Source organism: Pseudorca crassidens, chromosome 10 (assembly GCF_039906515.1).
Source record: "Pseudorca crassidens isolate mPseCra1 chromosome 10, mPseCra1.hap1, whole genome shotgun sequence".
NCBI lineage: Eukaryota > Metazoa > Chordata > Mammalia > Artiodactyla > Delphinidae > Pseudorca > Pseudorca crassidens.
The window spans coordinates 76,843,402-76,870,101 of NC_090305.1; the positions used below are offsets into that span (position 1 = coordinate 76,843,402).

The 26,700-nt window shown below is 38.5% G+C and overlaps 1 protein-coding gene across 12 annotated transcripts in view; it reads right to left on the minus strand.

Annotated features, from left to right (window-relative positions):
• CFAP20DC (CFAP20 domain containing) overlaps window positions 1-26,700 on the minus strand; it is a 266,604-nt gene that overhangs the window by 41,942 nt on the left and 197,962 nt on the right. For all 12 annotated transcript variants that reach the window (XM_067754980.1, XM_067754977.1, XM_067754978.1 and 9 more), the window contains 2 exons: window positions 18,428-18,631; window positions 8,921-8,982 (listed from right to left, as the gene is read on the minus strand). In XM_067754980.1, the coding sequence (XP_067611081.1) occupies window positions 8,921-8,982; window positions 18,428-18,631 (266 nt within the window). The remainder of the gene's footprint in view (window positions 1-8,920; window positions 8,983-18,427; window positions 18,632-26,700) is intronic.

Genomic DNA, 26,700 nt, shown 5'->3' on the forward strand with positions numbered 1-26,700 from the left:
ATAATTTTCTTCCATGCATACACCCAATACCCAACAGCATTTTCTTGTCCTAAGCACCAAAGTGCATCTGATTTGTCTTTACTGAATGGCAAGGGAGCTAAAGGCTTTTAAAAATCAATGGACAAGAGTCAATAGAACAATAATGTTAGTGTTAATCCAATCAAATGAGCTAAAAGTTGTTTGCCTTTTCTCCTTCAAGAAATTTTAAAATTAGGCTGGACGTTTGACTTGTATGATATTTATTATACCGAGTGGGTTTTTATGAGGTAATGAACAGCAAAATATGAAGCTGTAAACTCCGGTAAACATAATATATTGCTAGAGCGAAAAATTATGTGTTCTAACTTTAATCAATTTCAGAATGTAATGTTTTTCATTAACAAGAGAAACAAAAGAATTATAGGGAAGAAGTAGAACCAACTGCCAACAAAAGCAGAGTTTGTGAGTGGGTACTGGGTTTGGAAAAGGCTGTGATTTCTGTGTGCCAGGCTTGGTCCATGCTCCCACACCTCGAGGCACCTTTCTTAAAGCATTCACACACAGCCTTGTTGATATGCAGGGTGTGGACTGCCTGTGCTGGGAGACTGCAAGCTCGCAGGGGGAATGTTAAAGTCATCTCTCCACGGTGCTTTGCACATAGTAGGTGCTTCAAAATACTCACTAAATGTTACTGAAGGTATGAACTGCAACACACTCTCATTCATTTCGTGTTTAAACAACCAGGGAAGCTATTCTGCGTTAGGTTACAAAGTGAGTGGTGAGGCAGTGAGTCTACGGATGTGACTGGCTGTGGCCATCTAACCATAATCATGGTCTTCCATATCTTAGGTTCACGTCATTATCCTGGACCTCAGCCTGCATTCCTCCCTTCTCCCCCTCAGACAGAATAGAGGTGAATGTTAGAAACTAGAATTAGTACTTCGATTTTTTTTTAAAAGGTGCTCATTACTCTAGAAGAGGAAGCTGAATCTTTTAATTAAAAGCTGAAACTGTAAAAAGTTGGAATGGTAAATAACTGTTTTAGTAGTTACCTTCTTTCCACGGGACCCTGGGCCAAAGATAATCTGAGTTCATCATATGGATGGATAACAGTGAATGGGGAGGCCTGGGTAATCGCAGGAGCCCCACATTTTGCTAGTTAAAAGTGCTAAGATTCTTCAGGGACCCATCATTTCGAACGTAGAAGCCTGGGGGAGGTGGGAGGAGAAGATGCAATCTGTTGTTCTGAAACTCTTGTGCAAATGGGTTTTGTGAATTTGTAATTTTGGAAAACATAACAATACCTAAAATATTGATGAGTATATCCTCAGCCCTAACGGCAGAAGACTCTCTCATGGAGTACAGCTGGAAAATTAGGAGACTCGGGTGGAAGAGCTAAGCCCCAGTGGCCTGACAGACCTGGTCAGAGAGCACGCAGGCAACTCAATCGAGAAGCTGCAGAGGGGACTGGCGGGTGCCCAGGCAGCCAGGGCCAGAATGAACAAGTGGAGAGCGTGAATACAAAGAAATAGTGGTCCAGTGGGTAGGGGTGGTACCCAGTTCTCTGGGGTGACAAGTACTTAGGGCCTGGGGCAGGGTGATTTGAGCAGGTATGCACTCTTGAGCTAATAGGCCCTGGTAGAATAAATGATCAAACCAGGACTGAAAATGGGCTGGGTAGGCCAAGTGCCAAGAGCAGAGGAGGAAGGAGAAGGGATGGGGCAGGGACTGCCAGCTGTCTGACCCTGTTGGTAATTGCTGGGTCCTCTGAAACCCAAGGAGAGTGGTGGTCCTAAAGTTGTGTAGGGTGGGGGCCTAGGTTCAGAGTGGTCAGAGGTGAGAAGCAGGATGATTCCCCAGGGATTCCATTTGCTACCAAGGGTGACTTTAGCTTGGGTTTTCACTGGGGCAGGGCTAGACAGGCTAAAGCCTGGCCTTTGCTGTAGACTGGGGAGGAAAGGGGCCCAGCTGAGTCTCTTTGTACAGGTGTTTTTACAGTCTGTTGTGAAGTTTAGACCACTGAACCGAGGACCCCTCCAGAAGCATGAAGGGCAGGGAGTCACTTGGGTCAAGAGGGTACCTGCACCATAGGCTCAGATTCGTCCTCTCTCTTTCTCTCTCTGTATACATATATACTTTTCTTTTTCTTCATTTCCATTTGCTTATCCAGATTCTGTTAATTGGTGAGGGTAAAGTACACATTCGACAGCAGTGCCAACCCAAGCAGATTTCTAGCCGTTGGCACCCTCACTCCATGAAATGGGCATGAATAGGCAAATACGGATAAGCAACTTCCAGTAAGAATACAGAGAAAATTCTCAAATTCAATACAAAAGTCTCTAAAGTTTTAAAATGATACATTTGCCAGACACTTTAGATTGTGCATATCTTCTGAGGGATCATTTAAAACAAATTCATGAAAGAGATTTCATTTATTACAAGTGGGAACAGGGCCAGGTTCCAGACGCCCTCAAGGGAGAAAAGTATACAGGTGCTCCTGGGTTCCAGCTAACAGTTAAGTACGCAACGATGTAGCTAGTGTAGAGAGATGAGGAAAAGTCATTTTTGTGAGGTGAGATTTAATGAATTCAGCACACATTTCCTGAGTGTCTCCTTTGTGCCTGGCACTGTTTGAGGAGCTAGGGATATAGTGAGCAAGAGAGATAAAGGTCCTATGTTCATGAAGTTTACATTCTAGCATATTCTGGAGGGGTGTGTGTGTGTGTGTGTGTGTGTGTGTGTGTGTGTGTGTAGACAACAAGAAACAAGCAAGTAAATATCAGGTAGTGAAATGTACTATGGTAAAAACGAAAAAGATAATGTAATGAGGCTGCCTGGGGCTACTTCAGGTTGGATGCTAAGAAAGGGGCTCTCTGAGGAGACGACATTTAGATGGAGACCTGAAAGACAGGAAGAGGCTGCTATGTCCTTTCTAGGGTAGGGAATGCCAGGCGGAGGGGCCATCTCATGCAAAGCTCTTATGGTGAAACCAAGCCTGGAGTATTTGAGAAAATGAGGCAGGACGGTGGTATTTGATCCATAGTGAGCAAGGTGCACAATGGTACAGAACACCGTCTGAGTGGTGGGCATTCAGGATAAAGAGCACGACTTGACCCTAAGAGCAGAGGGAAACCTTTGGGAAGTTTTACACGGGGGGACGCTTCAGGTCCGTTTAAGTGTATCAATACCACTCTGGTTGCTGAGTGGAGAATAGACTGTAGGGGCCAAAGGAGCAGAGAAAGCAGGTGGAAAGCTATGGTATTTGTTCGGGTGACGGATGATGGCAACATGGCTAGGATTGTAGCAGTAAAGAGACAGCACTGGCTGGACCTGGCATATGCTATGGTTGGAGGGTGTACCAGTACAACTTTCCGAGGCTGGACGTGGGTGGGTTAGAGAGAGAAACCAGGGAATGCTCTTGGTTTCTGACTTGAGTAAAAGCGCGATGATGGTGGCATTTTTGAGATGGAGAAAACTGAAGAAAGAACAGATGTGTGTAGAGGGAGAGAAAACCAAGTTATGTTTGGCAATGGATTTGAGGTATACATTAGAGATCCAAGTGGATTGGATATCTGTCAAATTGGCAGCTTGGAGAGATGAGTCTGAAATTCAGAGGAGGGTCAGGATTGGACATATAATTTTGAGAGTCATTAGAATATAGAAGGTATTGGAAGCTATTATTAAAGAGATTGTATAAATAATACATATTATATTATGTATTAAAGATTAGGGCCATTCTAATGGTTACCAGTGTCTATGGATCTCTGGGTTGGCAGGGAGTGGAACATACATGAAAATCAGATTTAAACTCTGTCCAAACAAGGGTCTTTCACAAAACACAATTTTATCCTGGTAGTGGATAAAGCAATACCATTGTCCTTCCATTTTCAGAAAAGGAAGGGGGAAACTCTTGCAAGGATGTAGGAAAATATTTGAAACTTAACTGGTTAATATTTAGGATGAAGATTTTCATTTCTCCATGGTATGTGGGCATACCTCCCTGCTCTCTCCCTCAGCTCACATTCTGATGGAGCCCCTACCCAAGCCAGGCTGTGCTGAGCATCACAGGGAGGAGAGACACCATTCTGTCCCCAGGGAACCTGGAAAACAGCATGACAGGTCCTCAGTCAAGGACCTTATATCAGACCTGAGGAATCTGAGTATGGAAAGTCACTCCCCTACAATGAGCAGGTGTGAATTTGTGGGAAGGGGATTATGAAACGAGAGGCACCAATATGGATAGCTTTTCCTCGGTAAACCTAACAATAGAAATGATGAAAGTAAAAACTGATGCCTTTGGTTTTACAAACAAATCATTAAGATTTAATGCCAAAATATAGGTAGTAGAAAACAACAACACTACATTTAGAGAAACCGTGTGCACAGTTAATCAGGAAAACCTCTGTTGTGCTTTGGTCTAAGGAGGAATATTTGTTAAAAATATGACTTGTTTTAAAATCATCCGAACTTAATCATTTGAAGATGAAAATGACATACAAGTTCTGTATTTAATTTTGTTTATACATTTTCTCTCTCTTGTGTTGGTGGGGGAAAAAAACCTTAAGCAATAGAAGAGAAGCTCATCTCCTGACTGTTGGAGAGAAAAGATAAATGAAGCCACCGTGATCAGTCCAGAGCAGTGCCTGTAGGTTACAGTGACAGGCCAGCTCGCCTCGGTCAGGCCGGCTGAGGCAGTGTGAATCGAGGTCAGTGATTATTAATCATCTGTCAAAGTCTACAGGGATTTATCGAATAATGATAGTTATAAGTATGTTCATATCGCACAAACATGTGGCAAGGCTGCAAAGGATTCAAGCCCTAACACAATCTGCAGGACATTTTAAAAAATTATGGATAAATGTTAAATCATAAAGCAAACAGGTTAGAAAGAAAACCATGCCGTTCATGACTGTTTGGTCAGTCTAGAATTATTTTCTATATTGTTTATTTCCATAAACATTTGGAACCTTACAGAGCCTTTGACCACCTTCCCTCCTCCCCCCTTAATTTACCAATGAGTTATAAAAATAGCAAGCGTAATCATCATTTGAAACGCAAGACTGGTTATCGAGTCCATCCATATGAACAGACAACCAGAATGTAATCACAGCTTACTTTATAAAACCTGTTCCTGAGCAAAAATATCTTGAGCTGTTCTGAAGAATCTACATGAACACATATGTAGATGTGCCTAAGGGACAGCTCTAAACCCTGCAAACCAATAGACGGCATTTTAAAATAAATGACTGAAGACTGTGAACGGCATCCATTTTGCTCGGTTTGGCAGCATGTAAGTTTACATGCTAGGAAACATTACTCAACATGAATGAACTGTGAAATTGTTTCCTCCTCCCAACACTCCTTTAAATTGTATTAGATTATGTTAGCCATTTCTGCACATTGTCATACAAGCTGTCAGTGCCCCACGATGCAGTGTGGGTGAACAATGGAAGCAAGGGCCCCAGCAACTGAGATGCTAAGTGTCCATCAGAATGTTAGGCAAAAATAGTGGGAAATATCACCCCCGTCCCCCATGCCTACCAAAGCAAGGGGAAATGGCTTTGTTGCAAATCTAGACACACAAGGGAATATGATTTGGTGAACCATGTGTATTTCAATCCCCAGATTGCAAACTTCTCAGGAAATGACTAACATTGTATCCCACCCTCCGTCCAATATCAAGCATTGCCCTATGAGTGCAAGTGAACTCTTTTACTCTAAGGAAACCACTATACGAATATATGCAGAGTTTTAGCCATTTTTACCCTAGAGATAATTTTTCAAAACACAAATTTGTCTGCTTCGTGGACTGCATACTATCTTTAACTTTACTCATCAGTATATAAAACTAAGAAGGTAATTATGGTACAGAAATAAAAATCTTTCCAGAATAAAATGTAAATAAAAGACTGGGCATATTGGTTATTCTGTTATATTAATAAAGCTTGGGGATACTGGTATTCTGTTATATTAATAAAGCTAACTGAAAGCTGACTCTCTAAATATGTACATATGTGGGTATGAGTACATATAATTTACAAATCTTATGTTCTTAGGTCTCTGGAGTAGTTGCAGATATTTCACTGACGCTAACGTGGCCATTTCACCTCCCAAAGGGCACCATCATACTCTCCTCTTGGAGGACCTGCACACACATGTCCCCGATCCCCGTCATGTTTGCATTATTTTGATCACAACAACACTTAATTCAGGAAATCTAGAGCCTTCCTGCTTCTCATGTGTTGCTCAGAGCTTCTGCACACCAAACTTTCAACAAGGTTCAGGCGAGATGCTTGTTTATTCAAGAGGGTAGACTTAGAGACTTACCTTTTCATTTCTTATTTTTTCAATAGTCATTATTAGTATCTTTTAACTTCAAAGTTTAATTTTAAAGTTCTGTATTGTAGGATCTAAAGCATGGGATACTATTTATAAGAAATATAATACAACTCTTAAGAAGAATCATATCTCTCAATTTTAAATTAAATCACATGTATTACATGATTCAGTTTATCCCATTTTTATATGATGATCCATGCTGACCTCATAATTTTATCATCTTCTTTATTTATGGTCCAATAATGCCTTTCTGCCAATTCTCCAAGCTACTGGATTTACGAGCCAAGAGCTAAGCCATGTAATCTGCAGATTTTCTGAACAGCCATATAATAATTTTCTAGGAAACTGGTGGATAACCTGCTGGAAAATGGTGTTGGCAGCATTTTATTTTTTGCTTTGAAATCTGGCTTTTAATTTTATTATGTGAAAATGTAGATTAATTTTTCATAAATGAATGAACATTTAATTGGTTAAATAAAATATGCTGTCTGTTTAGCTGGTGAATTTTCTTATGTTCTATCTTTGGGAATCAAATTTTAAAAGAGATTTAAAATCCAATACTACCACATCTAAACATTAATTAGTTAATCGAATAATATGAGGTATGTTTCCTATATAGGGCAGTGTTCCCCTTAATAGTGGAACTGGTTTTCATATGGAAAGTCTATAATGAGTCTCATCAAAGTCACAAAATCATAAATCTGTAAGTGACCTCAGAGAGCTTGTTGTAACTGAAATCGTTTCCTTTACACATGAGGGTGTTCTTATTATTAGGTCTGAACAGTTTGAGAGGCTTGTCTGAGATCATACACTGGGTTAGTAGCAGAAGTAGGATGAAAATTAGGTCCCCATTTTCCTTTTATTGAAACAAAATGCTCCACTTTCTAACATCACTTTCCATCACTTTCATTTACTCAGCTTACAAGTCGTGACTGTTATAATTTGGACCAAAGTTGGATTTCCAATTACCTTGAAAGCTTATTCATATATAGATAGAGTTTATTGGTCAAATCTAGATGAGCTGCAAGATTGCAAGAGACATATACGCATATCAAGAGATAACTATTTTGAAGAACGTTTAAACACCTTTTTATATACACTGAAATTACAATCTCAGTTTTCAACTCCTTATCATATTTATTATGACAGTGACAATTCCTCCTACTAGGTAACATGCAAGAATGACCAGATCAAGTATATAGACCAGAAACATGTAGAAGAGGTTACTAATAAAGAACACTTACTCTACCTATGTCATGAATATTCTGGACCCCATTAAAAGTCCTGTAAACCACGTATGTGGTTTCCTGGTAGCCATGTTAATTTTACATGGCTTGGTTGGTTGGCTCTTCATTGCTGATTGGACCAGAAGTGGATACTTGGCCCAAGCTAGGCCAATCACATTCTTTCTCCTGGAAAGTAGGAACTGGGATTCAGACATAGACTGTCAGCCTCAGCATGTATTTTGAAATGTAATATGTAAACTCAAGACAGCTATATGTGACTGAGAAGTAAAGAAAGCTGGTGCTTAGAAGAACTGAGCAGATAGGAAGAAGCAAACAGAGATGGGGTGAGGATACTGCCTGCCTGCCTCTCTGCTTTCTAGTTCCTAGTTTCAGATCCCTCCTGAGGCCTGGCTGCCCTTGGCTTCCACGATACAGCCCTGTATTCTTATTTAACAAATTCCTTCTGCCTGTCTCTCTCAGGTGAGAGAGCTTGATAATGAGATGCATTTAGATAATGGGGTGCATTAGTTATTATAATAACTAATTAGATAATTAGTTATTATAATCTTATGATAACTAAGATCCTGTGGGTGGAGCCCAAGATAGACTGATTTTCAGTAAATTCTTGGTATTTAATAAACAGTAATAAAGTGATATTGACTTATACTGATAAACTAGCTTATTTAGCTATTTTTAGAAAGCCATATAACACTACATATATTTCAAAACTTGAATTCAGATTCACTTATCTCTAATGAGCCTAATATAATAAGGTTCTTCTATATTGTCAAATGACTCACGTGTCAATGACATTTTTGAAATAATAAAATAATTTTGAGATTACGAACTTTGAAATTACAAAAAAAGAGAATGGCCACTTGAACTCATATTAGCTATCTTGATGAATGTAAAGGCACCAGGTGATACAAAAAAAATTCATGCCTAAAATGTACTAAACTTCAAAGACCTATTAAGATGAAACACCTATGAAAATAGAATAATACTGAATAAATGAACACTTAAAGAGAGCTTGCTATGTGACAGGAACTGTGCTAAGGATTTTTCATGTATTATTAGTCCATATGATCCTCCCCAAAATACTACGAGGTAATTATTATGCCTGAATTACGTTGACTTAAATGATTTTCTCAAAGTCCCACAGCTAGTAAAAGGCAGAAGTGCTATTTAAACCTAGTTACACTATTAACCATGAGACCATAGTCTGATTAAGAAAAGTAGGCTGAATTAAAACATCTATAGAAAAGAACTTTGGAAGCCCTTTGGAAGTTTGGAAAACAATTTCATGAAACCAAGAAAAATGCACAGTCAATTCCTAAATAATCTTAAAAAAAATTTAGCTTATTAATGATTCTTACCGGGGGTTAGAAGGAGAAGGTGGATTCATTTCTTTCTGATAGTGACGACCCTGGTTGACAGGCTGTAAAAGACAAAACATTTGTGAGGTACTAATCAGCATAATGCTCTTTACAGGTACTTTCACATGCACTCTCATTACTGTAATTTTTTCCTGAGAAACAACCTGTAAGAAGGGGCTGGTTTATTTTACAAAAAGTCGAAGGCTGTTTGGGAGACCCAGCAAGTAACAAAGCGGTATATGTAAGAAAACACAGGTTATCAGTCACTGGACTAGACAGCATCTATGGCGTAATTAAAGTTCATGTGTGGAATCCTCCTCCTTGTGGAAGTTTTATACTGTTAACAAAGTTTGCTATTTCCAGATACAACAAAACAAAACAAGACATCTCCTGGAACTAATGCTGTATAGCAAGTATTAGCAATGACCTGGAGACCCGGAGATATAGAATATATATATTTATATCTCAATGTTACTAAGTTTGCAAGGATAACTTCTATTTTCTTTTTGGGTCTTCATTGCTGTGTGCGGGCTTTCTCTAGTTGCGGCGAGCGGGGGCTACTCTTCGTTGAGGTGCACAGGCTTCTCATTGCAGTGGCTTCTCTTGTTGTGAAGCACAGGCTCTAGGTGCGTGGGCTTCAGTAGTTGTGGTGTGCAGGCTCCATAGTTGTAGCTCGTGGGCTCTAGAGCGCAGGCTCAGTAGTTGTGGTACACAGGCTTAGTTGCTCCGTGGCATGTGGGATCTTCCCGGGCCAGGGATCGAACCGGTGTCCCCTGCATTGGCAGGCGGATTCTTAACCACTGTGCCACTAGGGAAGTCCTCTATTTTCATTATTGGAATTACACATGTACATCTTAGGTCAAGGTAGTCATTTTCCCTGAGTGTATAATAAAACCTCAAGCATTAATCAGAGAACTGAAAAAAGTGATGCCAATACCTGACAAAAATATGAAATCTGAATTTCCCCCTCCGCAAGAAATCTTTAAGTTACTACCTTTTTCAAAACATAGGTAAACAGCTTCATTCCATGCAAGCTTTAAACACTTGCCTCCAATGGAACTTGATGTTTTTCCTTTGTTCTTATAAAGGGAGAAAATTTCATTATATCTGATAGAAATTCTCTTTTTGAATATCACCTCAAAGTATTTTTCTTATGTGGTTAACAACCGTGTAATTCTAATATGAAAATCATTTTTAACATTTTCATTTTCTTACAATTTGGAATTTGGTACACATTTTTGAACTGCATTTAGAGGGCTTCTGTTACTTCCTTACCTAATGGGTTTGGCGTTAAGGTTTTCTCAGCCATAATGTGGATCCATAGTGCTGACCCCAACTGAAGAAAACAGCGTAGCAATGATGCCTGTACATAAAAGGCACATAGTCCTTATTTTCCACATATTCCTTATTTTAATGGGTCCTAAAATATTAATGACATGGGTGATGGGAATTCTTTAAACTGTCTTCCTCTATAAATAATCTCTTGGAAGTGTTCCTTTAATTTAAATCAAACACCCTGTCTAATAATCACAGTCACTTAGCCTATCTGTGATGCCCCATGAACTTGAATGTACTCAGATACTTTGGTAATTGAACCAATATCAATGCATCACCATTTCAGTAATAAGAAAAAACAGTTGGGAGAACAGTGGAAGGAAAAACATGTCATAAGACATATTTGATCTCACTGGAGAAATAAGACTTCCAGCAATTTGCAAGTGAAATTTAGTTCTATGATTTAGGCTTTATTATTTCACAGCAAAAAAGGAATTAGTAAGCAAGGGGACTAACAGGTTCTCCAGACAAACTCACAGTGGTGCAGAAATACTCCTGATAATACATTCATTAGTATTCGTCCAGAATTTCACCTGTACTCAGGCCTCTAGTGAATGGATCTCTGCCTATTTACTTTTAGAGGCATTTAAATAACTCTCTATGCATCACAGTCCTGCTATTCAGGTAAATTTCCATTTTCTTAATTTTATACTGATAATTGTATTTTATACCTGTCCCTAACCCCCTTATTCCCAATGACTTACTCCAGTCTCTGGAGAACAGAAATGGTTACAGAATCCTATTTGGTTTGTGACCAAGTTCTTACATAGACTACATAGACTGGCCCTTTCATGTTTGCTCATGTTTATATAAAACAGATCTAATGAAACAAGCAGTACAAAAGAACACTAAAATAAAAGATTCACATTCACATGATTTTTAAGTGTTAGAAAACAGAAAAATAATCAGTGGAAACTTTTTGAAGTAGTAAGGACTGCTGACATGAATAGACAGAAAAGTAAATGAAAAAATTCAGTTAAAAATAATTGTAGGGTAGTAGAACTCACTCTGAATATCCAATTCCTTAGTTTTTACTATTGAAAACTAATTACCAAGTTTTTACTCCCAAATATTTCATTCAATAGCCAATTTAAATTGAATAATAGCAAATCATGGCACAGCATTCTGACTCATACATGTAACTGCTGTAAACTGACATATAAACCATAATTGCTAATGACTCTGTTGGGCAAGGATGCAAGTCTTGCTTTGAAGTGGGTACAATACAAAACTGGGTGATCCCAGTTCCCTTTCTCTGTACATGTCTCCTAATTTCATAATCAGACTCAGGGACAGGAAGGGATATGGCAATGATGCAGCTAAAAGGTTCCTTCAAGATATTTCAGCTCCCATAACTTTGCTGTGATGCTTTCAAAGGGCAGAGCTTTCACTTCAATGATGTCATTTTGCTTTCCCAGGCCCAAGTAAGAATAAATGGGAATGTGCCTAATGGCTTCTAAAAGCTCTCTGAACATGGTGGGGTGGAGGTAGGGGGAACAGATGGGCTTCTGAAGCCAGATGTCCCCATCCACGAATGGAAAAGATACATTTCTGTACCTGTGCAGCAGTAAACCTATTTCTACTATTCTAGGTAGGTAACATTCCATGAAAGCACAAGTTAAAAAAATAAAATTGATTTTGGAATTCAGCCGCATTTAGAGAGTTCCATAAGAAGCAGCAAAGGAATAATAACTAACTCCTACAAATAACTATGACAACAATAATAATAGCAGTAACTGATATTTATTGAGTACTTACTCTGTGTTAAAACCTTGATAGGTATTATCTCATTTGATCCTCACAGCAATTTTATGAAATAGATAGGATTAACAACTCCATCTAACAGAGGAGGAAATTCAGACACTGGGTGTTAACCTAAGGTCATGTCAGTCAGGAAATAGTGGGGCCAGAATTTGAACCCAGGCAGTCTGATTCCGTAGTTTACCCTCTGAACCAGTAAGCTGTAGTGCTTAACCCAGCTCAGGGGTTCACCTAAAGTGGTGAATACCTAAGTTTCTGAATAACAAGTATGACAAACTCAGTTCAGTTAATGGCAGGAAGAAAAAGTAGTCCTGAAATACATTTATTTGATATATATAAGACTATCTCCTTGCCATAAATTAAATTAATTTGATTTCATTCTTATGACATGTCACTATATATTTAAAATTAAAGAAAATAAGTTTGCCACATTGCTAAATTTGGGACAACATAAGATATAATAGACAATACTCTAAGAATGAGAAAAGTTTATTTCATGGGGTGACTTTCATAGTCACTAAACACAGAACAACTCGCACATTTCAATATTTTCTCCTGACAGCACAGATATTACACTGACTCTGATATTAATTTTTGTATATTATTTCTGTGGTGGTATAAAGAACAGCTGCTCATCTGATTTATCTGCAGCTTAGCACAATCAACTACTTACGCTTTTAGTTCAGGACCATTAAAAGAAAACTAATACCCAAAGAGAGCTAAGAAGTTAATGAATCTACAGGCCAGAACAAATTAAGACCTATTACCTGTAAAGAGCCTGAAATGCCAATGTATTACATATTGGACACATAGCAACCAGCAATCATCGTGTAAAAAACACTGATATGCTGATGAGCCAAAAAACGGAACAGATCCTAGAAACTTGGGACCTTGTCCTTTTGGTGGCGCTGTTGCTATGCACTAGTGTCAAAAACTACACTCACGCGAAATTAACTGCCACCGAGCACAAAAAGCTTTGCTTTTCCATAATCAAGCTGCTAGAAATTTTGGGGTGAGGGAGAGAATTGAAGGCTAAATTAAAGGACGGGAGATAAGATAATCCTGCCATGTTAAAAGGTAAAGGCAATATTTTTCTGTTGTTACGTAAAACATATGAAAATGGCAAAAATGTTGCAAGGTTAATCAAGACCATAAATAACTTGTTAGAGAACCTCACCATATGCTTGTAATCCTATTAAGTGCATTTTGCCTCGTTTTTCTCCAGATATCATGCTCTGCAGTGTGCCGTGTTGATGGATACATGTGAGGATTTTTTTTTTTTTTAACAAGCTGAGGAGTCTTACATGCTTGATATTAGGTTATGGGAATTGTTAACTTGAAGGAATGATGGCTTTGAGGCATCTGCTGACAGGGTAGTATGCACATGAGGCATACTTTTCTTGAATCTAGGTTAGAGGTGGGACCGAGAAATAATGAAATATTGAAATAATGAGTTTATTTGTCAAGCTCTGAGGGGTCAGTCTGAATTCTAATGGTTAAGTTCACATCAAAACAAGCACAACAGAACATCTGCCCATTCTTACAGCCCTCAGTGGTCATAAAAAGGGAAAATATCCTAGAAATCTTTTCTGATCACTCAAGTGGCCCTTTGAGGAGAACATCTTTGGGGGAGCAGCATATTACAGTTAGCGTGAGCCTACTCTCTTAGGCACTGGGCACACGCATTCCATGTACACATTCAATTCCCACCATGCCAACACGATGAAGGGCCTTTATTATTCCCATTTTATCAGTGATTGTGCTAGCAAATGGCAGAGCTGGGATTTGAGCCCAGGCTGGCTGATGTAGAGTCTAAATTCTTTTGGTCATCACTTGAAGCTGTTTCTATTAACAACTATTCCTCTTCCTAAAAAGAAACCACACCACACATACACACACACACCCCTCAAGACATAGTTTTATGCTGTCAATCAAAATCCTTCACCAAAATAAAATTCACTTAAGAATCCATTATAACTAATTCCTAGTTTTCTTCCTAAGGCTGCCTAGAGCCCAGTTTTTGAATAAATCTCACGAGGGCTACTCCTAACAAAACCCTCCAAAATTGATTACTTGTAGCCTGGTTTCCACAGAAGTTGTAAAGTATTGTTTTAATTGAGTTTGGTTCTAAGTTGGAAACTTTGAAAAATCTGTCTGTCAAAGGCCAATGGTTTTCTCAGTAGGCTTGATTTATTTAGCAAGAGATGCCTACAAAAGCCAATTTGCTATGAGAAATACGGTTACATTTAATTACACTTTAAAATGACTAATTTATTATATCTAAACACCTTTTAAATAGTACATATTACTCTGAACTGTACAGATGCTGAGGAAAGCTGAGAAACCAAAGCTTGCAGTAAACACAATAGATTTTGCTAAAGACTGCATTTTGCTCTGCGTTGGCTTCCTGGTTTGACTGCAGTGTTTCTAAAGTCATTAGGTAAAGATGCCAAACTGAATGTGACCTGCCTAAATCTTCTTTCTAAACTACTGGTCACCAAGTCCTGCCCAGAGGGAGATTTTTTCTTTGTGTGTATATTTAATATCCATCTATCAAATCTTAAATGTAAAATATTACTAGCATCATTCAGGACTTATTTAAGCAAAGCACAGCTGATGTTTATTTTGGAATTTTGATGAAACGACCTTAACTTTAGAGTAAAAAAGGAATCTTTTAATATTATTGATTGATTTATTCAACCAACGACTAACAACCAGCAGCTACTGAGCGTGACCTCATGCCAGGCTCTGTGCTGGCTGCCAGTCCTGTGCCAGTCCTGTGTCTGCTCTGTGCCAGTCCTGCCTTCAAGGGGATCACAGCCAGGCCTGAGGGATATCGCTAATAATGGTTACCTGATGTGGTAAGTGCTATCACTGAGCCTGAAGATAACGGGAACCAGAGAAGGAAGAAAACAATTCTGTGCAGCAGGGAGGGTTTCATGAAGCTGGGACATCTGAGTCGGGCCTTGGAAAACAGGAGTGTTCAGTGTAGAGAAGAGGGATGGAGGGTCTCCAGGCAGAGGAAAGGGTATGGGCAATGGCATCACTGACATGATGTGGACAAAAGGAATGACAGTGATGGGCAAGCTGCAGTGTAGCTAGAGTATGCAGCAGTCTTGTTGGGTGGGGGATGGGTAGTGATTATGAGGGAAGTAAAAATTCATTTCAAGGTGATGGAGAAACAAAAGCACAAAGAGGAGGTTATCTTGTTAAAGGAGAGAATTAGTTCTGCTCCTTTCAGAACTCGGAGTCCATAGCATATTGTACCAATCAAAAAAAATACGTGGAGTGAATTTATGTGGGATGGATAGGCTAGGTTGTGGTGAGAGTTAGCATGGAGATAATCCTGGCTCTTGTGGCAGAAAGGACGCTGTGTCTCTCAATGAGGCCTGGAGAAGGGTTAAAGAAGGCTTTGGAGCTAAGTCTTAAGGGATAATCAGGTACAAGGATATGTGCAGAGTGCCCTTAGGGAATTACAACTGGGATTAAAGGATGGAGTGAAAGGTGGGGAGCAGTGAGAGATGTGCCTAGAAGGGGGGCAGGTCTCAGATCACGGGGGGCCCTGTAGGCCAGGCTAAAGAGGCAATGGAGAGTTATGAAAGGACTTCATGCAGGGAAGAGATCAGATCAGATCAGGGCTTTAGAAAGATAACTAGTGTGAATAATAATGACAACTAATCTTAATTTATTAATTGCTTATTATGTCTCAGATACAGCGCTAAGTGCTTTACAAGGTTACACAGCTTGGATTTGAACCTTGGCTATTTGACTTCAGAGTCGATGTTCCTAACCATCAGGCTACAGTGCTTAGACTGGAGGTACCTTAGTATTAGGAAACTGCTGAAGGAAGTTGGATAAGAAATGAAATGCCAGGGCTATGGTATTAGATAGGGAGGGTTAAGATGTAAAAAGGAGAGAGGATTCTCAGGATTTGGAGACCAACTGGGTATGGGAAATGAAGGAGTGGGAGAAATGGAGATGTCTTCCAAATCTCTTGTTGAAGTGTCAGTGTGGAGGATCAGCATGGAGGATGGCGCCATCACTGTGATACAAGAAAAAGCAGGATATCGCTGTGATAAAGTTATGCCTTCTTTCATTTCTTCTTTTTCACTGCTCTGGTACAACTTTTAAAGAGAAGGTCAAGAGCTCCCAGAAACACCATAGTGGTTCTTGTAAATTGCTCTATTTAAACTCAATATGAGCAACAAGATGCAGGGTTCATTAAGGAATGCACTTTTCCATTTGGTGATAGTTCCAACATTGAAATAGACTGAATTTGATGTAATAATAAACATATCTTATGAATACCAAAGGTAGATTTTTCAATGATTTTCTCTGTCTAAAAAAATAGACTGGTTTCAATTTCTCATTTGGTCAAATAAAGGCGTTATTAAGTTCATTACCAATGGTTATTTTTGGCTGTGAACTTTTAGAGCAAAGTAGTCGTCATGCATGAGGACTTCAGTCCTTGCCAGAACAGGACAGTGATGAGGACACGGTACCCAGGGCAACCAAGAGTTCAGCCTTTTCAGGCTTAAATAATCATTTCTCAGCTTGCTCTTTGTAATGTTGGGTCTCTGAGCTACTTCATGACAGAATGACCTTGTTCAGGAGGCCACTGTTCTCTTTCTTACTTTTGGTTTAAATGACTGCTAAGAAGTATTTTATAAGAAAGGAATATTTCTGTTCCATTGTAAACTGCATTGGCAAAAATCTGCAACTTACTCTTATGTTCTTAGCTCTGGCTATAAGAATACTCTGAGTAACTAGCACACAGGGGTATTTTTGCTGGGTGGGTAGATACTCTTTGGGACCAAGGCTGCTTGAGGTGTTATGTATGCTTGATCATTCAGTTTAATGAAAGCACAACTAAGTAAGGCAAGAGAAACCTGGAAAGTGGGCAAGGTGGGAAAAAAGAACCCTGAGGAAAAATTAATATCATTTTTCCCCCCACATCTACTTAGAACCAATTTGAATTCCTCCTCCATGAAGACCTGTAAGTTCCCTCCAAAGCAGAAATCTCAACTTCTGCTAGATATTGGTAGCACTCATTTGACAATTAAGTCACAGATCGAGAAGTCACCATATCATGGTGTTTGGAAGCTTAGAATTGAGAGTCATGCCAAACTAGTTCTGTGTCACTTTACTCAAGAGCCTCAGTTTTCTCATCTGGAAATGGGAACTCGATAGAGCTTACCACATAGGATAGCAGTAAGGAGTAAGTTAGAAACACAAGGCTCAGTGTCAGGGCCTCTGAGATTTCTAACATCTACAAAGAAGTTGGAGACCTGGAAAAAAATTTACTTTAAAATAGAAAAAGAAAACTGAAAAATTGATATTTAACTAAATACTTAAAACATAACATATCCACCGTCAACTACACTTAAACTCAACCTTTATGTAATTTTATATAAGCATGAATCAAAGTTGCACCATTTTATATTTCCTTTCAAAAATTGTCCGGTAAAAAAGTTATATTTATTGTTGGATGAAAAGTGTATTTTAATATGTTTGATCTGATGTTGAATGTAGCATTATAGGTAAATGTTCCTTCGGCCTATGGAGATCTTAAAATGTTTTTAAGTGCTTAAAGAAATGGTAGCTCTAATTACCATCATTATAATAATGATTTTATTATTCTGTCTCATGACATTTCTTACGTTGCACAGGACTGTTCGTGGATGTTTCTGCTTTGTCTTTCCAATTAAACCATACGATCCTTGAGGATCATAGAGGAGAATGGACTGAGTCAAGACACTGGGCTTTGCTCTGGGCTCTACCACTGACCAGGTATGGAAGCTTGAGCCCAGAGTTTAGTTTCTTCACCTGAAAAACAGGAAGACTTTGGCCTGCTTCAGGCAGTCTGCTGGTCTATAGAGAGAATGATGGGTCATATTTGAAAGGGCTTTAACTGTATGAACATATAGGAAAATACAAGCTGCTGAAGCATATGCAGTGCCTATCATGGCCCTTAGGCACAGGGAGGAGTCAGCATAAATCCAGTGACTTCTACAGAAGGTTCTCTGCTGCTGCCATATACGAACCAACACTTCATATATCTATAGTCTCCTCCTTTCTGTTTGTTCATTTAACAGACACTTCTTTAACAAGTGTTGAGCCTGCTTTATGTGCCAGAGTTTGTGCTAGGAGGTGGTGATACAATGAGATACCCAGAGTCTACAGTAAAATTGTTCTTTTTCTTTCAATGTATGGTTTTATATATCACCACACAATGAACATACCTTATTTGAAGGTAAATAAGACGATTTAAGACAAGACAATGCCCCCAGACTTAAAACACTATTTCAGAATAGATTTCATAGCAGTGTCCTCATTTGGCCCTAGTTTTCCCAGGCAAGGCTGGGCTTTGTGACAAAGGCAGTAAACAAAGATGCAAAACCCTGGACTCACGGGTGGCAGGCAGGAGTTCCAGGTGGTTGTGTCATCGCTGCTGGTACTTATGCTGACATTACAGTTGTCAAGCTGGGATGCGCTCAGGCCATGGGGAGCCCCAGTATCCTCCAGCTCTTCGTTCTGTTGCCGCCGTAGGCTTGCTAGCATTTGCAACTCAGATTCACTCATCTGGCTGGGTTGATAGTTTCTCCAGTCATATTCCTGACCAAGAGAGAAGAAAGTGACACAGCAAAGGGTCACTTGGCCTTTCTTAATTTTATGGGCTACCAAAAAATGCTACTCTACAGCCTTAACCCCTTCAATGGCTCCCGATGGACAGAGGCCCAGATCCTTAATATGCCTTTATATGATGCCTGTGCCAGCTGCCTCGCCTTGTCTTTTCCTCCTGACGTGTCAGCCACACTTCATTTAGGTCCTCAAAAGCATCGAACTCATGTTTGTCTTGGTGCCTGTGTACATGCTAGTTCCCTGTGTGCTAATTCCTAGGTGTCCTTTGGGGCCCAAATTATGTGTCACTTCCTCAGAAAAGCTTTTTCTGACAACCCCAAACTGGATCAGTTCCTCCACATTATGGGCTCTCACCGAATCTTAGTGTTCATTTTTAGCGCTATCACAATTGCAGTTATGTAACTGCTTCTGGAGTCCACAGGTAGTCTATGAGTGCTACAAAGGCAAGCACCATGACCGTCTTACTGTATTTCTCACATCTGTTGCCCAACCAGTATTTGAGGATTGACTAAATAAACAAAAATTCAAAGCAGTTTCTAAAAAAGAAAAATAACTTTCCATAAAAAAGTCCAGTTTACAAGAGAATTGATCATTTTCATCAGTGTGAACATTATGAGCAAATAAATTCAACTTACAGTAAGATTGAGAATGACTAATGCTGTTAAAAGCCATCAAATAAAATACGAACTGAAGATAAGAACATGTAAGGTCTGAAAGCCAGAAAGACCTTGGAGCTACCATAAACCCTTATACTCACACGGACTTCACTCAATGTGTAATCTGTCAAGACTCCTACTACAAATCTTTAGAGGCTAGTATAAGTATTATTTCAATGTACAGGGAAGAAACTGGCATATGGAATTTTCAAGCCCTTTTCTTTCTCTCTGGCTTAAACCAAATTTGGTAGCTAACATTAACTTCAACATTGCTGAAATGTTAGCATCACATATGAATGAGCAGTGTGATTTACATCCAGGACTGGCATATAACTTGAAAACAATCTCGAAATATTTTGGTACATCTAGAATCAGTGATTATGCTCAAAAAGCTTTTTTCCATGATATACTAGAATTTTTAAGATATTCAAATCTCTACACTTATTTTCTTGGAAGACCCTTTGAGATGGCTACTGCCTTCTTTTCTGCCTCATAGGATGTAAAAAGTTAAGAAAATATAATTTGGAAAAAAAATTCTTGGTGTTTCTATGACATTAAAAGCTTTTTAATAAAGCATTATCATCATCATAACTTGGGGGTTATGAAAGCTTGCAATCTAATAATGTGATGTGGAGATTTCCTGGAAAGTTGCCAGTGGAAACTCACTTAAATTCTTACAGTTCATGGCTCCAGCAGCTTGGCACCCTGAGAAGTCATGCAATCTCTAATAAGAGATTTCATGAGTATTTAATATGCTTTGAGAGTTCTTGGGACAAAACAGATATCACAAGAAGAAAAACTAAGTCTATATTCCAATGAAAAACACTTTAAAAAAGAAGAAAATAAAAATAATTTAAATTCCAAAGACATAGGAGAGCAATAAACAAAAGATGCTCAACATCACTGTCACGAGAAAAAATAAATCAACATGACAATGAGGTACCATTCACATCCACTAGGATTGTTATGATACAAAAGATAGACAGTAATAAGTGCTAGAGAGGATGTGGAGAGACTGTAATCCTCATACACCACTGGCTGTGAATATGAAATGGTGCAGCCACTTTGGAAAACAGTTTCGTGGTTCCTCAAAATGTTAAACATGGGCCATGTGGCCCAACGATTCACTTGTAGGGATATATGCAAAAGAAATGACAATATATGTGCATACAAAAACTTACACACAAATGTTCATAGCAGCATTGTTCATAACAGCCCCAAAGTGGAAACAACCAAATGTCCATCAACTGATGAATGGATTTTAGTTTATCCATAGAATGGAGTATTATTGGCCATAAAGATACATGCTACAACATGGATGAACCTTGAAAACATTATGCTAAGTGAAAGCAGCCTGAAGCAAAAGGTCACAGATTGTATGATTTCATTTATGTGAAATATACAAAAAAGGCAAATATATAGAGATAGAAGAGAGACAGGTGATTGCCCAGGGACTGGGGAAAGAGGGAATGGGGAGTGATCTCTAATGGGTATGGGGTTTCTCTCTGGGGTGATGTAAATGTTCTGAAATTAGACTGTGGTGGTGGTTATAGAATGTTGTGAATATACTAAAAACTCCTGAACTTTATGGTACATGAATTATACCTCAATTAAAAAAAAGTAGTTCAGTAATCAGATGTGAAAACAAGACTAGCCATTTGACTTTGGGATCAATAGTAAACACGTGACTTGCTGTCCTTCACTTCAGTTTTTCTGTCAAGAAATGGAACTAAACATTCTAACGTGTCACATAGGTATGTTATTTGGCTTGCATTGACAATACATGCTTTTACAATGAAAAAGGAAATTTTATTTTCAAAATTTTTCTTAAGAATAAAGCTTTTATATGTACTTAGTATGATTAATTCAGCCATCTGATTTGTTTATTTAATCCACAAGCGTATACTGTGCCTGGGGTACAACCGTAGATGCTAAGACAGAAAAACAAGAGAGAATGCTGCAGTGGTTAAGCCACATATATCTGAGTCCAGGCCCTGGTTTCATCATTTACCAGCTGTATGTGATTGGGCAAATCACCTAATCTCTCTGTGCCTTAGTTTCTTAATCTATAAAATGGAACCATAGTGTATACCTCATGGGATTTTTGGTGGACTAAAATAATGTATATAAATGCTTAGCATAGTACCTGACAAACAGCTATACTAAGTGTCTCCAAACTTAACGATTTGTGCCTTTATCAGAACGTGTTTGAGTGTGTACCTTCCAATGTATGTTTATTTATAAAATTAAACAAATGTACAACTATATTAAAATAGTATGTATGGTATAAAACATACACACACACAAAATAGAAATGAAAATGGTTGAACTTAAAGAAATAAATGTAAATAGTGTGAAACTCAGCTAATTCTTTTTGATACACCTCGTCTGGGGTGAGTACATCTCTCTTAGGAGACCTCTAGGTTGGCAATAAATACATATGCTCCCTGTTATTATTATTCTTTCCTCTCATTTTCCTTGGCCCCTTTCATCCATTCTGTACTATGCTAGGAGCTGGGAGTATAAGGAAAATGAGACATATCTCTGTCCTCATGGAGCTCAGTCTAGTCTATAATACCTAACAGGTATTATAAGTTGGGGTATTATAATGTATCATGATCAATACTACAAGAGATATGACTAAGATGCAACTGCCCAGTAGAATTAGAAAAAGCCTCACAGAAGTCTAAGGTGGCATGTGATAGTAATTAAATTTGTTGACAAATGGAATGAGTGGCCTTCATAGGGAGTGAACTCTCTCCACCACCAGAGGTATTGAAGCAGAGGTTGGGGAAGTAAATACGTGCCTGGAATATTGCAGTAATCTGCAGTGGAAATGGATTGATCATTCCTTAATTTATCCCACAAATACTTACTGAGACCTTTTTATGTGCTAGAAACTGGTGGTGCTAACTTTGCTTAAAACTCTATATTTCCATGATTTTATTTGATACAACAGTAAAATGTATTCTGACAACACCCTGGAAGGGGCAGCCAAAAGTGAGCAGAGAGAAAGAAGCAACTTTCTCTAGGGTCATGAATAGAGCAACTGGTGGCAGAGAGAGGTAATTAACAGTCCCTTGATACATTCTTGATTTGCAGTCTCTTAAACCATTTCAAAATCACCAGAAAGGCTAAATCATTTATTAATTTTTTTAAAAAAGAAGGCTTGCAATAAAGTCTTCACATTAAAGTAGACCCAGAACAAGATGTCATCTAACTAAATTATGCAACTCCTGAGAGGCAAAGTGTTTTATGTAATTCTCTCTCTTAAAGGCTCAAACTGTTATGTATAACCCAATTTTGTCTCAAAATATCCTTGTAGGAAAGAGGGGAGACATATCAATCAGATTTGTTTTAGGAGCAAGATAATGGGCTCAAGGCTATATAATTCAGCTGTGCTCAGACTCCCAGGCAAGTCCTTCCCTTATAAAGCATTCAAGCCATTTGTTTTCATTGATGTTTTTTCAGACAGTTTTGGGAGCCTAAGACAGTGAAGTTACAAAGACAAGTATGATGTGGCCCCTGCTTTCATCTAGGAGGGCAATTAAGAGTTCTAAAGAAATGAGTATACAATAAGGTAACATATACGGAGGTATAGTATTAATAATCACACAGAGCTTTGATAATGATTAAAAGGAAAACTGATAACTCCAGCAAAATGATAAAACACAACAAACAAAAATAATCTTTCAACTTGATGCCCTTCACCTAATCCGTGTTCTCAAAGATTTTAAGACAGAACAGCTTAATTGATCAAATATCTGCCTATAGAATTTTGTGAGCCTCAGATAAGACCCAATTCTATCGAACTGTAGGTGACACAAGACTGAGTTTACAATGGTGGTGCAGAGGCAAAGTGAGACATGGACACCAGTTAATAAGATGAGATGACGAACCTCCTTCTATTTTATATGGTTGGGAGAGTAACAGAATTGAGAGAAAACTGGGTCGTTATTCTCATTCTGGAGCCTATAAAAATCTTCGAGACTCCTGAATCAGGTTTGCATTGTGACAGTGCCTGATAGCTAGGGCATAGGAGACATCATGTTGTAAAAACTCTTAATAAAAGTTCTAACAATCACTTTCCAGCTCTTTGTATTCCTTTAAGTTACCCCAAGACTCAAAAGGTGCTACTGCTACAAAAGGGATAGTGGCTCTTATAACAGAAGGCAACGTGAGAAAAGGGAGATATACCAAATAGTCTGGCATTTCAGAAAAGAGAGAGGTCACTTCTTGTAGGATCAGGCAAGGCTTCATGGAGGAGATGTTCTTTAAGCCAGGCCTTGAAGGATAGGAAGGGTGATATAGAAGCACATTCTAAGCATCAGGCAGGAAAACATGGGGTAGTTAGAAGTATGGAGCTTATATTCATAGAAAGCATTATTTACTTATACATACTGTTTTAGAAATGAAATTTGTAATACTGTTCCAAAGTAACAAGAATGAAAATACCTAGAATTTAACGTAAATCTTATAAGACCAGATGGTTCCACTTCCTTGTGGAAGTGGCCCAAGTCGTGTTAAAGAATATAGAATTCTACCAAAAGGCATAATTTTAATAGCTCCCAAATGGAAACTACCCAAATGCCCATCAACAGTAGAATGGATAAATAAATGGTGTGAGAGTCACACAGTAGGACACTATATTGAAGTGACTGATATATTGAATCTTACAAATGAAATGCTGAGTGAGAGAACCCAGACACAAGAGACCATACACTGGTAAAACTAGTCTTGGCAGGTAGGGGGTGGTTGTGAGGGCATAGTGACAGAAAAGGATAGTGACAGGGAGGGAGCACAAAGGGGCTTCTGGGGTGCTGGCATCGTTTTCTTTCTTGATTCAGATGATGGTCACATGTGTTTGTTCAGTTTGGGAAAATCCGTCTAAATGTATGTTTATGATATGCACACTTCTCTGTGGCCAACAGGAGCAAAGAAGTCTAAGAGTCAAAGAGAGATTTCCTAGGAAGTGATTAGTCATTAATCATTGGCACCTTACTCTGGACTGTCTTAATTGGGGAAAAAAAGCAGTTTGTAAATGTGGCTGGGAGTCAGTATCATGGTAGTTTCAAACTTGTATTTATTATTAAGAGTTTTAAAGATGTAATTAGGAAGTTTTGTGAGTTTTTTTGAACCTCAACACGACAGCAAGAAAAGTGGAAGTCCATTTTCCAAAACTAATTTTAAACTTTAATCAGCATTTTAATTTGAAGATTAATCTCCTCCCTATTGCTATTTGCAGACAGTGTTTAATTCCTATATTGACATTTTTAATACTAATAGCTCATGGTAAATTAGTGTTCTAGAGCATCTCTTTTCCAACTAGCACTTCTTGAAGACTTGTTTCAAATTCTTGAGCTACTTACCCACACAAGAATTTACTCTGATTCATTGGGGACACAGGCCCACTAACAATAGGAATGAAGAGAAGACAGAAGCCACAAACATGAGCTCTAAGTGACACATACTTGAGCTCATAACTCATTCACAATTACACGGTAGCTTTCAGCATGTCCTCACCACACAAAGAGATAAATCAAAACTTAAAGACCAAGCCACAGTACAACTTGAAAACCTTTGCTAAATTTAAGAGATGCTACGTCAACTTGCACAGCATAAATTAAGAGTCAGGCTATTCAAAAGAACCAACCGGTCAGAATCTAGATCTTTTTTTTTTTTTTTAACATCTTTATTGGAGTATAATTGCTTTACAATGGTGTGCTAGTTTCTGCTTTATAATAGTGAATCAGTTATACATATACATATGTTCCCATATCTCTTCCCTCTTGCCTCTCCCTCCCTCCCACCCTCCCTATCCCGCCCCTCTAGGTGGTCACAAAGCACCGAGCTGATCTCCCTGGCATTCACGTGGACATAGGCTTAACCAGACCCAATGTTGCCTCTGAAATGTCTGTCACAAACATTTCAGCGTGTGACCTGGAGACACTTCACAACACTTGACTCAATCCATACTTCATTATTCATGAATAATAATCTCTCAAAATGTCTCAGGTAAAGAATTGTTGGCTAATTAAATCCAATAGCGGCAAAACTCCTTGCAAAGCGATAGCTATCTATCTTATATATGTGGCTCTCTCTTTCTTGGCACGAAAAGATTTAAAGAAAAAGATCTTTATATTTATGTGCTATATTTGTATAGAGTACTCTTTTAATCCATGACCTAAAAAGAAATATACTTCCATATATTTTGCCTTGGTAGTCAGCTTGCTAATTTTCAGAAAGAATTCTCTGACAAACATAGCTGATCTCTTATTAACCTTAAAGTGAGCTGATAAACAATTTGTAATTTTCCAGCATCTATCTTCTGAGTTTAAGAATAATAGACTAGAAGGAATCTAGTAAAACCAAATTGAACAGGTTTTATATTATATTCAAGGATATGCCGTCTACAAGGTGAAGTGTAGCCTTATACATGGGACAAGCATCGTAGCCATTCAATAAGTGGTAGTTTAAAATATTATTTAAAGAACCAGGAGGAAAACAATTACTGAGACTGCTTATAGAGATGAAAACAGCAGACGCAAGCCAACTGATGCTTCTGGAGTGGGAAGATGATAACTTTTAAGTAAGTTTGAACTGTTTAGAATATAAAACTGGTTGTAAAACATTAACAACAGATATACCAACATCTGTGTATGCTTCTGCACATTAAAATACTGCAAAGCTTCAAGTGGCAATAGAAGTTAAATTGCCACATGATCACAGACTTTTTTCAGTGGTCTTTAACTAAGGGTGATAGGCCAGTGTGGAAGGTACACAGGCTTTTCTGGCCAGATCTCCTGGGTTTGATACTCTGCCTTGTTACTTATTATATGTGAACAAGCTAAACCTCACTCCTTCCTTATCTTTCAAATAAGTAAGCCCTCTCATGAGGGGTGAAAATGGAGAGTGGAGATAGTATGGGACACCTTGTAGAGGGCCTGGCACATGGCAAGTACTCCAAATTCTTAAAGCCACAAACGAGGTTCTTAATCAAAGACCTCAATCTCAATGTGTTTAGAAAATAGCCTAGTACCTCTTACAGAAAGAAGGAAAATTACAAATTTGACTTGCTCCTCTTTAAAATTAGGAAGAACAAGACATCAAAGAAGATGGATTTCTTCCATAAACATTCGATTAGTAGGATGCTAACCTTAGCATTGGAATACTGGAGAACTGACAATGAAATGCCACAGTGTGTTGGTTAAACCACTAATGTATTTTCATTGATTCATACTTCTGATAGTCTCTTAATTTTTGTCAAGACTTTCTAGCTACAATTTCTGAAACTTTTGAGAATTTGAAACTGCTCCTCTTCATCAGAGTAACTGGCATATTGTTTGCATAACTAACTACTCAGAAATGGAGATATCAAAATGTCCT